The sequence below is a fragment of the Leiobunum rupestre genome, chromosome 8 (assembly GCF_980474605.1).
Source record: "Leiobunum rupestre chromosome 8, qqLeiRupe1.1.hap1, whole genome shotgun sequence".
NCBI classification, from domain to species: Eukaryota; Metazoa; Arthropoda; class Arachnida; order Opiliones; family Sclerosomatidae; genus Leiobunum; species Leiobunum rupestre.
In genome coordinates, this window is record NC_143391.1 from 21,580,416 (window position 1) to 21,594,962 (window position 14,547).

Consider the following 14,547-nt stretch of genomic DNA (forward strand, 5'->3'; position numbering starts at 1 on the left):
CCTTTCATCACAACTTCCCTCCGGTGTAGCCTCTTTTCACCCTTCAGTCTAGGAGCAACAAACACGCAAGGAGAACGCAGCCCGTCAAAAGTCGTGCATTTTCTTGCGTAATTATGAAGCATTTTGTAACCTTCTTTCTTCAATATATTGGTCACTTGTCATCTCTCCCAGTAATATTGAAACCTCTTGGACTGGCTTTCATTCAATTCTTAATGCTGGTACTTGTTCATTTGAGTCCCTCACTCGCCCACCTCGTTCTCGCGATGGTAATCCTAGGCCGACTCGCAGCAGTCAATTTAAAGTTGCAGCTTGGTCGCGTCTCCTTCGTGCTAAAAAGCGTGGTGCTAGCCCTACAATTGTTAATCAGTTACTCTCGCAATACAGGGGTGCTAGGAACGCGTTTACTCGTGCTCTTGAGATTAATCTTGTTTCAAAGCTTGGTTCTAGCCCGAAGGATTTTTTTGCCCGCATTAATCGGTAATTCCGCTCCACGCGGTTTCAGTGCACTAAACTCCATCGTTCTGATGGTTCCTTTTCCCGCTCTCCTGTGGTGGCTGCTAGCGAAATTAATGCTTGGTGTGACGTGTATTGGAGTAAGCCCACTTCCAGTGAAAGACAGAGTAAACCGAAGATTTATGTAGTCGGCCTTTAAGGGAAAACCGCTACGCGCACCACGCTTTCCGAACGCGATTTGGGGGTCTTTATGGACCCAAACTTAAAGTTATCCTTTCAATCTAATAAAATTGCCAAGCCCATCAGGTCTTGTGCTGGTATTATACGCCGTAATCTTTATTTCCGATCCTCCTCTTTAGTTAAAGTGTTGTATAATTCTCTTTTTTTGCCTCTAGTCGATTATTGTTCTCCCATCTGGTCTCCCCATATCTAGTCTCCGACCAAACTTGCCTTGCAGAAAGCCCAAAATTTATTCACCAAATTACCCCATAATTCGACATAAGGTCAATAATTTGTGTATCTTGCATGACTTTTTTAATAAGAAATTACATGTTAAATTCAACGATTTTTTTTCTGTCAATTCAAACAGTAGAACTAGAGGGCAAAAATTAAAAAAAAATTTAGCCCCGTTCCGTGACACCGGTGCGCCAAAATATCTTATGCCCACAATGTTATCGAAGATTGGAACAGGCTACCCATTGATATTGTTAAAATTAATAATCGTGCTGCTTTCCGTACAAAAGTTTCAGACTTTTTTAATCTCGTCTCTGATTAACCATGGTTTCATTTTTAATCATATTAATATATGGAAAACTGGCTAAGCCTTCTGCATACAACTAATCCGAGAGCCAGGACCGGCAGTTTCTGTTTATATAGTGCTTGTTGAAATAATGGATTTTTTTTTCACCTGTAAACAGAAGGTCGTGTTTCTGCCAGACCTTAATATGTCAAAAAAAGCTACATGGTTAAGTGAAACACTTATTGCACACTGTACAGGTGAAATATTTCCATATTTTCACCAAGCAGTAACTTGCTGATCCTAGATATCGGAAACCTTACTTCTTGACGATCGAGTCGAAACGTGCGTAGCGCGCAAATTAAATATTTCAAACTGTGCAATAGTGGATTTTATTTTAAAACTAATAATAAACTTTAATTTTTTTTTACTTTATGGCTTATCCCCCTATTTTTATTCTTATTTTACCTCTAGATTTTACTATAATTCACTCCCTGGTTCTGTATTTCCGATGCTAGAACAAAAGTCTTTGGCTTAACCAGGTACGTATAGGTATATATCAAGGTTAGTAAATTTTAGGCTATAAAAGGTTTCCTCGATACGCTGTGGTTGCTAAGGGCTAAGGTTGGTAACTTCGTTGCTAACGAACATCGTGACGTCACTGAGATGAGATCCAATTGAAAATAAATGGGATCTCATCTGGGTGACGTCAGCAACAGTCGAATTTTGGAGGCAATCCAAAAATTCTTACAAACCGTTTCTCGATCGAGACCCCGTTGGGTATATATTATCTTTGGCTTAGCATTAACAAAGATAATATAACTACGTACCCTAGATTCGAAATCAAGCTCCTTGAACGTAAACGCAGGCTCTTACTGAGTTCCCGGCGGAAGTCGGAAAAAACTGCCTCCATAGAGCCGCTGCTGGCAGGGCTACCGACATCTAGTTAAAAAGTTTTAGTGAAAATTGCGCCTTGGTTTTTGACTTGCGGTTTTCAAGATACCAGATATTTTTGCGTTATATTGTTTTAAAACAATAATGGATCATGCCTGTAGCTCTAAAAATGTTTCTAAACGAGAGAAAACTAAAGGTGAGTAATATAATCTTGGGTTATCTATTGAAATTCCTTATTTCTCACCCTGCTATGGAGCCCGATTTTTCCGACTTCCGGCGCGAACTCAGTAAAAGCCTCACGAGAAAACGCGCTATTGAGAAACGCCGTGATTTTGAATCTAGGGTACGTAGTTATATTATCTTTGGCATTAACGACCAATGAGCAGTCTATTTTTATTTTATTTTATTGAAATAAAAAATGACAAATTCTTTCCGCATGGCAACACAATTTTATTTTTTTATGTTAAAGTCGGCCCGGAGTTGGCGAAAACGGTACGTGAAAATGCCGTCGATCCGATGTCATAAAATATTTTAAAACATCAAACGTCGGTAAAGTCGCTCAAAATCATTTTCGACACTTAACCGACGGAGCTTCGTGCGCAACCCAAAAACGGCTAGTAAATAAGCCTATCAAACAAACATTAACCGGCTTTTTCTTTAAAAAACCTCTGAGTGCCTACAAGTCACCCGTGGCCATTTAGTACTCCCTGCTAGCAGAACACCGACGGTGGCTCTCAACCTTTTTGCTATCATGTCCTATGACCGCTTATTGTTTGGTGTTTCAGGCTTTTGGGTGACACCAAAAGCTACTTTACAAAAATGGTGGACCAGTGTAATCGCCGCTCACATTGATGTTGATACTCTGAAGCATAGGCATTATTTAAATTTTTCAAAAAATTAATTATAAAGGGTAATATCTTTTAGAAGTTTTTATGTACAACAAAACCGAGCGTTTAAATTGTTAAAATTGATTTGAATTAAAGAACCTAGTCAAGATGGGTAACGTATTTGCATCAAGCCTTGGCCCTATGCCCAGTGTCACACCACAACCTGAAAGTCCAACCAGTCCATTGGGACCTCCCATTATCGAAAATGTAGAATTGAATAGCAGTGCTAATCTTCTAACTAGTGATTCGAATCCTGGTACTTTGGAAGAATTGCACAAAAAATGCAAAGGTATTATCAAGTCCCAAGAAATGTTTTCCGTGACTTATTGAAACTTCTGTTTTCAGATATTTTCCCAGCCAATTTTGAAGGAGGAAAATTGATGGTGAACAAGGGACTGAGTAACCATTTCCAGATAAGTCACACACTTAATATGAGCTCCTTTACACCTTCTGGCTATCGGTTCGGAGCTACTTACGTTGGTACTAAGCAAATAAGTCCTTCAGAAGTAAGCAAATTATGGCAAATGAAATATATTTGTACTGATACTGTATTTTCTTAGGCTTATCCCGTTCTATTGGGTGATATAGACCCTAATGGAAATTTAAATGCCAATATTTTACATCAACATGGAAATGCAAGGTTAAAATTTGCTTCCCAAGTTAGTGACTCCTCATTCAAAATGTAAACAAACTAGATCTCCAAAGTGTATCAAGTTTCGTTTTTATATCAATTAGATTCAAAGTAGCAAAATGGTTGCGTCTCAATTTACTACAGACTATAAAGGCCATGATTACACTGCTTCATTAACACTAGGAAATATAGACTTAGTGAATAACTCTGGTGTTGCAGTTGCTCATTACCTGCAAAATGTTGCTCCTAGGTTAGCTTTAGGTGGTGAATTGGCATTTCAATATGGTCCGCAGGTTCCAGGAGGTGAAATTGCTGTGGTGTCAGTGGCAGCACGTTATACTGGTATTGATAATTGTCTTAAATATTAAATGAAATAAATTTAAAGATATTAATTCTAGCACCAAATTACGTATGGAGTGGGACGTTAGGTAGTGCAACAGCTCACGTGTGTTATTATGAGAAAAGAAATGAAACAATCCAAGTAATAACCTTTGTTGGCAATAAAATGTAGAGTTGTTTATATACTTTTTCTCGTTAGGTTGGAGTTGAAGTGGAGACCAATTTAAGGCTTGGAGAAAGTGTAGCTTCATTTGGTTATCAAGTTGATATTCCTAAAGCAAATATCATTTTTAAAGGTACTTCATAATATAAAATACTTAAAAAATTTGCAAATTATTGAGACCAATGATTTTGGCAGGTATGGTAGATAGTAATTGGACAGTAGGAGCCACATTAGAGAAAAAATTATTACCATTACCATTCACATTTGCATTAAGTGGAATGCTTAATCACTCCAAGGACCAGTGTAGATTTGGCTGCGGGTTCATTATTGGATGATAAAGTTACAAAATAAGTGTTTTTGAAATTTACGTCGCACTAAATAAGAAACTTTAGGTTTAAAAATAAATGGTATAAAAGTTAAAAAAAAATTGCTGGATAGTAATTATGAGAAAGGCAAATAAGCATAACGTTTATTTTCAATGAAGAGTATAATAAATAAGAAAGCTGGCATTGAGTTTTAAAATTTGTAAAAACTATTTTTGATTTTTTTTCCTTTCAAACACTTTAATAAACACTATAATAATTTTTATTTACAAACAATCTGTACATTAACCCTCTCAAAGCCAAGGACAAGTCAAGAACCAAATAAGCTAATTAAAAGCTCATATTTGGAAGCGAACGATTAAAGTTCAGCACTTTTATAATTTATTACTAGAATAACCAAAATGTAAAGCCCTTGATGTAACAGCTTAAATTTATAACCAGAACAAAAAAAAAAAATCTAACAAACATCATAGGAATTTCTAATTTTGACCAAATTCATAATTGGAGCTTTTAAGTAGGTGAACAATGCTTAGGAGTTGGCATTCTAAAGTAATTCAAATTGGTATTTGAATTATAAAGTTCTCATTAAAAAATTATGAATTAAGAATTAAATTCAAGTAAGTAAAAAAGCAAATGTTTGTCCATTATACTTTTAAACACTTTCCAATAACATTTTGATAAATTTAAAAATATCATACATGTTTAGTAAATAATTACTAAAATGAGAAAAACTGAAATGCAACATCGTTTCTATTATACAAAAAGTGTTGAACTTTTCAGTTATTAACAGTATTTGCTCAAACATTAATACTGATACTTAGTTCTAAATTTCATATATAGACTCGCATTGTGTTTCTTTAAAACTAATAAATTAAGAGTTCAAAGTAATTTTAAATTCAAACTATAAATACATAGCGTTGATCATAGCTATGTTATACTTAAAAACACCTTTTTATAAAGGTATACATAATATCATTCTGGTTAAAAAACATACTAGAGGCACTTCAGTTTTTTTTCAATTGCAAGACGCGGACTAGCACTCAAAAATTTTTAGTTGAAATATTTTTAAAGGGAAAGATAATTTCAGTATTATGAGGCACGCAAAAAAAGTAAAACCAGATAAAACCTGCTGCACCAGAAGCTTTTAGCGAGTTAAAGGAGCAGTAAAAGAGTCCAGGAAAATAGATTTGTAATCTATATAAATTACTACTTCATTTCTTCTTGGTTATTGAAATTTAAAAATGGTGTTTGAGTTAATTTCAAAAATATAGTAGAACCACCAAGGTTTCAAAACATAAATATTTCCTAAATGTTTTACTGCTTCTTTAAGTATTTTCATTATAATTTAACCGCCTTATCATGACAAAAAATACAAAATAATTCTTAAAGTGCTTTATAATAGTTTTAAAAAAAAAACGCTCATTTAAAATTTCTCTATTAAAAGATCAAAGTTTTACCAAACCCAGTAACAAAAGGACGCGGTTTATACAAAGAAAACTGAATTTACCTTATCTTGAGAAATATATCACTTCCATTTACAGTTGGTCTTTTCCACTACTCTCATTTCCCGACAATGGCGGAGGATTTCAAAGTTTTAAACACTCACTTCGGCTTGTTTTAATTGTTGAATTTCTGCTAAGATTCCAGTTTTCCAAATAATACCCATTGTTTCTTTGTATTTTTGCTCTAGCTCCTGGTCATCATTTCTTAACCGCACACTTGGCCGTAATCTAATCTCCGGCGAGCCATTTGCCAGTAGCTTGTTCAGAAAAATTCCTAATTTTTCTTGTTTGTCATCTTAATAATTGAAAGTTAAAAGAATTAAAGAGGAAACAGTAATTTGTTTTTCAGAAATTAAACATACGCGAAAGAGTTGAGCCAAGCATAGAAAACCAACTGTCTCTGATGGTGCATGTTGCGAGAGAATCTGCTGTGTTGGAAGGATTTTCTGGAGCACCAATATCTTTCCCATTGAGACAAGACATTGCAGGTAAGATGAACTCATTCATGAGAGAAATTATGTAGCCAGTATTATTTTGGCTTTCATCAAGATCTTCCTTTTTAAACAGTTTGACAGCCTCGTCATTTAAACTCTGGTTAAAATATTATTAAATTGAAAATTAGAGACATACAAATCACATTTAACTATGATTTTTACCAATAAGCATTTTCTCCTATAAAAAGCTAATAAATCTTGATTAAACCCCCGACTTTCTTCCATTTCACTCTGTACTAAACTGGAGTTCACATTATAGGCATCAAACAAATAAGGTAGGGCATCTTTGTACCTGTTAAAACCAAAACGTAATAAGATAGGGTATAAATTAATATTCAACACCGATTGAAGCGTACTTTTCATTATGAAAACTGTTTACACCAATGACAAACAAATCTATAACCCGTCTAAATAAAGAATATCTTTTGTGCCACTCTGAATAATCTTTTAGCTGTAGTTCGTTCATTTTCAGACCGTTAAGACGAGCTAAAGCACATTTACGGATTTCTTTTCCAAGACTGAAAAAAATAATAATATTAAGTTTCATTCTTATTAGAAACAAACTATTGAATTTATTTACTCTGGTATACAATCGACTAAAGATGGGATAGAGAACTGTTCTAGAAGTATTCTTTTAACAAATGGTTCTCCAGGTAATTTGTTCTTGAGAAAATATATCGCAACATGATGCAGTCTCGTGTCCTCTTCAAGCAAGTTCTTTCCTTGACTGTTAAGAACGTTTATACGCTGGCTTTCTAGTTTAATACCCTCATCTAAAATTAGGTGCACCTCTGACGAACGCAATCGTGGTATAGAAACTATTTGTTTTATCTTGTTGACAGTTGATTGTAGAGCCAACATAGCGTGATTATACTCTATAAACTTATTTTCTTCCGGTTTGGTATATGAAGATATTGAATCTACAAGATATGTATTTCAATATATAACTAGTAAAAAGTATGTAAATGATGGGTAAAAAAATAGGCAATAGGTACTTATAAATGGTAGTGTATTATTAAAACTCAAATATGAAAAGGGAACACATTTACTATAAATAAGAGCTCACTATTTTCCAAAATAACAATTGCAACAATATTTAAATTTTGACAAATATATACAGATGAAGTTTGCACTGTAAAGGCATGCAAATTCCAAAAATTATACATCCCAGTATTCACCTTCGTAACTTGTTTCACTCGAGGCACCAACAACAGAAAAAGCGGTTGTAGTAGTAGCTGTACTAGCATCTTTCTTGATTCTTGCCTGATCAGAATCCCAAACTTGAATTTCTTGTTCAAACAGTTTATTATCTCCTTGAACAAACTCTTGTAATTCTTCAGGAAGATCTTTCAAGCATTGATAGAGTAGATTGGTGCCCACAACATCGGGATTCAAACTGTCTTTTCCAATTGATTCTGTACCACCAAATACCAAGTTTAATATACATTTTAAAAGTAAAAGCTATAGACTTTATCAAAGCTACTAGCCTTTTGTTCCGCAAGAATACAACCGATGGTCAACATAAAATAGACAATAAGCCGACACATTCTTATGTCCACCAATCGAATCCTTTTGCAGTTCCGACCACGTGGTTTCAGTAATGGTTGCGTCATTACATTTTAACCAAATTAATCTTCGAGGACACATTACGTAAGCCCAATAATGCCCGGAAGCAGCTTGTCCCTCATGAACTAAAACAGCATGCAGTTTATAAGGAACTCTTTGAAGGTGCCCTTCATTATATATTTCCCTAATTGCTCTGTCTGCTTTACTAACTTCCTCTTGAAGTTCTACAAAACAAAATAAAATAAAAATATTCTCACTATAAAAGAATTGGTCAAAAAAAACCATGATAAACCTTTAACATCATTTTCCACTTCGTGCCTCCACCTTCTTAAGCAAGTTTGAAAGACACCAAGTTCTGATTCAGTAATGTGACGTGGAGCCGGAGAGTACCCAAATGCGTCCCTATCCATTAAAGAAGGGGACTGAGTGTTTAAACATTGTTTCTGAGTAGGGGTGCCTGATTTTAAAGGAGAGCTAGATGGAGAATCCATTGTTACACTAATAAATAAAAGATTTTTTAGTGTCTTGACAATTAGGAGAGACATTTGAAACAAATACCTAGTTGTAGAGGCTGGTGATGCCATTTCTACATCCAAATTTGTGGAAGGTTTTGATAACATATTACCAGATATTTTTGCACATGGACTTCCATCACTGTGGGGATTTTCACTTTTGACTTTATCCCGAGGGCCATTGTTGCTTTCTACGAACTCCAATGCATATTGCAATACATCATGAAGAGGAACTCGTTTTGAACCAGATCCATAATTCAAGTATCTTTAACGTAAGCTTTTAACTTAAAACTCAGATCACCAAAAGACAAGAGTTATCAATTATCACTCACTTTTGTAAGCGGCTATGTAATTTTGACCTATTGTCTTTTAATCTTCTAACTTCTTCTCTTTTACACCGTGTGATTTCCTTATTACTTTCCAAATACCTACAGAAAATCTCTCCAGTCACCATTAAATGTAAAATTAAAATCTATTTATAGTGAAAATTTACCGGTCCATATAAATAACTTCTGGAAAATTTAATTTGTTGTGTATTTTTTCTGTAACTCCTAGTTGCTGATTGAAATGAAACCTAGACAATTCAAAAAGGAGCACGGGTGGAAGTCTTGTGACCCATGTCTATAGAACAATATTTAACCAAACCCATTGTGAAAATCTGTCAAAAAATTTTAAAAAAGGATGATATAGTTCTTACTTCTTCTTGACCTGATTTAGTCATAGAATTGTCACTAGAAGATTCAATTTCATGAGTAACTGCCGCTTCTAAGCTTTCATGAATATCACTAAACCCATTAACTTGCAATGGGCACTGTCCAAAATTGGTATCATTGCTGAAACGATGTCCATCATTTTGTCCTTCCGACTTCGATCGGCCATAAAATAAATTTGTCATTGGATTTGGGTGACTAGAGGTGAAAACAGCAACTATATTAGCAAATGTTTTCTTTTGCTTTATGGGAAAGAATTATCAAGCGGAGTTTCAGTCAAAGAGCTTTCTCACTAAAAGCCTTCAACCAAAATTAACTAATAAAAAGTCTCGGAACAAAAAGATCCGATATCTCCACCAAAAATAAGCCACTTACTCCTGAAAATCTTCAAGCTTCAAAGTTGAAGTAGCACTAGCGAATTTATAAGCTTCTTCCAACCATTCTATTAATTTATGAGTAAATTCACTAACATCCTGGTAATTAAGATAATATAATGAAAACTTGCTTAATGTTTATGGATTAAGAGCTTTACTTGTTGTTTATTTGTACTATTATCCAAAGCTTCTTTGAAAATCTCCAAAGCTTGCGATGGATCAACATATTTCCTTTTAGTAGCAACCATTAAAGCAAAAAGCTTGCGTAACTCTTGAAGAAACAGTATTTTTTGGCGTTTCTATAAAGAGTTTCATGTTTAAGCACTTATACACAATAAAATCAGACATGTTTATATCTTACAGAGATATTTTCATCTGATAACCACTCTTTATTAGGAACAAATTCTAAAACAAGCTGGAGAAAAACTGGTAAATGGAATAAAGACTGAAAATAGCTATGATTAATATCTCATATTCATAAGTGGTAAATATTTTTTTATTATTTACTTGGATTACTGAAGAAAACCAACAAGTATTTCCTACATTTTTCAAACCAACTGGCCAATCTGGTTCAGATCGCTCTCTATCATGAGGATTTAGGGGATCCTGCCAAATCTCTCCACCAACGCCCCTTTTTCTTTTGGTACCACAAAGGGTTTTGTTATCGGCTAAACTTGCCTCTAGCACACTGCAATAATATGATTTTTTTCACTTAACACTAAACTCACTATATATTGGGGAAATACCGGCTAATGTCTTGTTCTTCCATAGTAACTTGTCCACCCAAGGCACCTACATGTTGATCTTGCAAGGACAACGCTATGGCTTTCTGGAGGTCATCTTCTTTGTCAGAAGATCCCATGGCTCCATCACCCCCAACACCCACTCCAACTGTTGCTTCGTGAGTTAAATCAATTACTGAATCTGTGACATCAGTTTTCTCTTGGGAAGCATCTCCAGTAGCTTTATAGGCACCTTCTTCAACTTCCAAATCAGGTTTAACAATGTCACCCTGCTTCTAATAAAACATAATATTAAGAGGTTTTAAAATAACTATTAAATAAATATCTAGCTAGGCTACCTTAAGTTTAGTTTTTTCATCTATAACCATATTAACAGCGTGTGTTAAGTCATATTCCCCACATTTGTTTTTGCTAGCGTCAAGCGCCTGCTGTAAAATAGAGTTATCGTCAACCCCAGTAACTTCCTTGAGTCTGCACAAAGCTTGCACTTTTTCTTTTTGACTCTAAAAATGTTAGAAACGTATAGTTATTCATACACACTATGTTCGCTTGGTACTTGAAAGAGGGGTTAACAAATTAACAGTTCATTGAACAAACCAGAATCAAATTTTATCATGTTAAAATACCATTACAAAATTTTAAACTAAACGTAATTAACTGACACTCAGATAACTTTTAAAAAATGGTATAAATATTGGTTGATCAATACATTAAATAACCAATTAGTAATTTAATCTTCTTTACTAATTTTCACTACCAGTAACAATTAGACAAGCAGAAAGTGTTCAAGTAAATGTTCAAATGCATTAAAAAACCTACATACTGGACTCAAGAAGTGCTCTAGTGGGCTTTGTTCCACAGTCATAATTCCCTAATCTAAAATAAAAATGAGTATTTAAGAAATTCTAACGTTTGGAAAGAAATGACGAAAAACTGTTAGAAACAAGGCTACGCGACACCCATAGGAATTCAGTGCACGCGCACCACGCCGGTTTCGCTACTAGGTCCCCAGTGACGACTTTTCCTAAAAAACGCTGTAAATTTCTAAGCCTTGCACGAACGCCCCAAATCAAAAACCGGTACAGTTTAATTAACTCAGTTTAAATTTCAATTTTGTTACTTCCCGAATTAATTAAAGCAATGAAAACTTACTTAACATTGCATTTTCTTATATTCTTGGGATTAAATGGTTATATAATAATAGGTAATATTCTTAAAAAAGCATCAGCTTTACTTTTTAACAAACACTTGGGTTTGGTTTAAAAAGGGCCTGGGCCAGCATTGGCCACCAAAGCCTAGGGACGGCCCTGGGGTGCGTAAAGTGGGCAAGAATTCTTGGCTTCTTGCAAGAACTTAATTTTAAAAGCAGAACCGGAATCGAGCGGCCAGAAAGGTAGGGTCTGTAACCATAGATATAAGAAATGTATATAAAGGTCTAGATAAATTTCGGGGCGTCTAAGCCTAACATAAAATACGGAATTGACACCTAGCAGACACCGAGGAAGGCACGTGACCAAGAGCGCGAGCTCTCTTAGCAAAATTAGTACTAAGTGCTTGACCTTTCCGCAGGCCGTAGTCTTTAGACACCATCTGTTAATGACTTTTAGTATCATTTTTAAGCCGGAGACAATGGCTCTCGCGACGATAGCACGAGCTTTCTTACCGATAGATAGCGCCTTATAAGGATAGCCTGCAGAAATTACGCGTTTCTGCTAGCTGTCACCTCCGTATTCACTCCCTTTGAAATATTTTATCTAGACCTTTATATCAGGCTTGGAAATAAGTGGTGGTCACTGGGTCAAAGACCAGTTTATTAATTTCCGGGACCAGTTTTTTATTCAAAAGCTAGGGGTTCACTGGTCTACTGTCCAGTTTTTTAATTCAAAATTATCTACCGTATTATTAACCAACTGGTCTACGTGACCACTTAAATAATTCAAGAGTTGGGAGTCACTGGCCAAATAGACCAGTTTAGAAATAAACCTTATTTCCAAGCCTGCTTTATATACGTTTCCTATATCTATGTCTGTAACCAGCCTTGGAAATAACGGTGGTCAAGTGGTCAAAGACCAGTTTATTAATTGCTCAGACCAGTTTATTTATTCAAAATTTGGGGGGTCACTGGTCACCGTGTCCAGTTTATTAATTCGAAATAAAAAAATAGAAGGTGGCCAGTTTAATAATTCGAAATAATATAAAATAATAGGAGATGACCAATTTATTAAGTCAAGGTTTCTATTAATTTTGATTTCCCTATAAACCAGGTTTCTATGTACCGCGACTCCGCGTACTACCGCCGCGGCCGCACGTCGAGGTTTTATGCAGAGTCCTTCACTCGCACCCCACGAACGAGTCGAAACTGTCGAACCCCCTCTGCCCTCAATCCTCTAGTTCCCTTTCCCCCGAGTACGGTAGGCTACGCGGTAATGGACCCGGGACTCTGGAGCTACGGGGCCTAGAGTAGAGAGAGAGAGAGAGGAATACGCTAAATTACGATGGTCTTCTAGGCTATGGCAGTAGTCTTAGGTGAGATAGTACTATATTGTACTATTCTTGTGATACTCAACTATTTTGAATACGTGTAAAATTAATGTTACCTACATAATCTAACTTCTAAACATGTAGTATAGGTTTTTTAGGCTTATAAAATGACATTAGAACATTTCATATGAGACCAGTTTCATAATTCATAAGCTAGGGGGTCACTGGTCACAAGGACCAGTTTCATAATTAATAATCTAAGGGGTCACTGGTCATAAGGACCAATAAAAAATAGCTTATTTCCAAGGCTGTCTTTAACCATTTCTGTAAGTTTGTAACCAGTGATAATTTATTATCTATTTTTTATTTTATTTTTTTATTCGGGATTGCAACGTGGGGGTCAAATTCAGTCCGCTCATCCATCTGATTAATCAGGGCGAGATATGTGTAACGGCCACGCCAACGGGGAGATACGCGGGGACAGGGGTGGGGACACCCATGGTGGAAGTATTCCGACCACCCGTTGGGGGATTGGTGGTCGGCCTCACACGGCCATCCACAAACTCTGCCTCCCAGACGCTTGGGATTACAGGAGTACGCCACTACTCCCGGCCTCTGCTGTAACTAAATAAAAATGCCCCAGTGTAGCCGATTGTGACGTTTCTGCTGTCCACTTAAACTGAACTGAACCCTGGACCATATATTTCTTATACTCCTACCAAGAATGCTCCCGTCTACGGGAGAACCTGACGCGAAGACATTTTGTAGCAACGACTAATGATTATATAGTCTTTGCTTAAGCTTCAGCCAATCAGCGGCTATTCATTGACTACGGCAAGCCGCTAGCGCCATAACATGGCGGTTAAAAATAGTAGAAGCTCAGACGATTTTTACAGGATCCATCCGATCCCAGCTCGCAGAATTCCCATAGGTTTTTGCTGGGTTTTTCACAGAACCACTTCAACGTTTTTGAATTTTTATTTAATAATAGCATGAATATATCTAGCTATGAATATACAATAGCAATAGCCTCTCTAACCTCCCGCTAAAATTTGGGTTGGGCTTATCTAGTCACGTGATCAATCACATCTGCTCCGACCGAGTGAGGAGCATGCCGTCATTTCCTTCAGTCTCCTGATTGGCTGAAAACGCGTCACTGGTCTCGAAAGTTGCCACCCAAATCAAATCAACATGATAGAAGGGCTATATCGTAGGGTTGGATATTCATAGCTAGATATATTCATGATAATAGTGTTAAGATTTTTTGAACTTTTAGTTTTGTTTTCATATTTATTTATTATAAGGAATATTTAAATGCCATTGTGAGGAAGATAAATAAGATTTCGTTTAGGTTCGCTTTGAAAATATTTAAGCCTAGGCCTGACATAGGCCTAACTTTTAAAATAGCAGGCAATGTCAATGGCAGTTTTGGGAGAAGCAGTGACTGAAGGTCCTTAGTATTAACCTTTGTGTTTAAAGGTTATTTAACATTTAAAGTAAGTAATATTATATTTATTATTATGTTTGTAGAAACTTAGATAAACAAAAACCTTATGAAAGAGTAATTATATCCCAGAAAAAATACATTACACTAAAGAATGACACTTATGACGAATTGACGACAGTCATTGAATTAAACAGCAACAATCACACTGCTAATTGTCTTATTTTTCAAAACTTTACCTTCTATTTAATAATATGCTTTTTCTCTTAGAAGCTTAGCCAAGATAAATGTCTCG

The 14,547-nt window shown here is 35.7% G+C and overlaps 2 protein-coding genes across 6 annotated transcripts; one reads left to right on the forward strand and one right to left on the reverse strand.

The window, feature by feature from the left end:
* Positions 1–2,867: 2,867 nt before the first annotated feature.
* Positions 2,868–4,638, forward strand: Tom40 (Translocase of outer membrane 40). 2 transcript variants are annotated; one of them, XM_090157503.1, is made up of 8 exons: positions 2,868–2,993; positions 3,067–3,259; positions 3,316–3,476; positions 3,531–3,629; positions 3,706–3,943; positions 4,000–4,082; positions 4,140–4,236; positions 4,299–4,638. In XM_090157503.1, the coding sequence occupies exons 2-8, from the start codon at positions 3,079–3,081 to the stop codon at positions 4,436–4,438; spliced, it is 999 nt and encodes a 332-aa protein (XP_090013629.1). In that variant the 5' UTR covers positions 2,868–2,993; positions 3,067–3,078; the 3' UTR covers positions 4,439–4,638. The 2 variants fall into 2 exon arrangements, with proteins under 2 accessions (XP_090013629.1, XP_090013630.1); XM_090157504.1 differs by lacking the exon at positions 2,868–2,993 and having other exon boundaries at positions 3,000–3,259.
* On the reverse strand, positions 4,561–11,703 carry LOC149932740 (ubiquitin carboxyl-terminal hydrolase 25-like). 4 transcript variants are annotated; one of them, XM_090157501.1, is made up of 20 exons: positions 11,480–11,703; positions 11,151–11,203; positions 10,666–10,830; positions 10,331–10,599; positions 10,092–10,272; positions 9,946–10,029; positions 9,743–9,883; positions 9,586–9,683; positions 9,198–9,408; positions 8,994–9,121; positions 8,833–8,928; positions 8,547–8,765; positions 8,281–8,486; positions 7,910–8,212; positions 7,601–7,837; positions 7,003–7,342; positions 6,779–6,940; positions 6,585–6,714; positions 6,291–6,519; positions 4,561–6,223 (listed from the first exon to the last, which is right to left on the reverse strand). In XM_090157501.1, exons 2-20 carry the CDS (start codon positions 11,190–11,192, stop codon positions 6,021–6,023), a joined length of 3,444 nt encoding a protein of 1,147 aa, XP_090013627.1. In that variant the 5' UTR covers positions 11,193–11,203; positions 11,480–11,703; the 3' UTR covers positions 4,561–6,020. The 4 variants fall into 4 exon arrangements, with proteins under 4 accessions (XP_090013627.1, XP_090013628.1, XP_090013625.1 ...); XM_090157502.1 differs by having other exon boundaries at positions 8,281–8,390; positions 10,331–10,602; XM_090157499.1 differs by having other exon boundaries at positions 10,331–10,602.
* Positions 11,704–14,547: the final 2,844 nt, after the last annotated feature.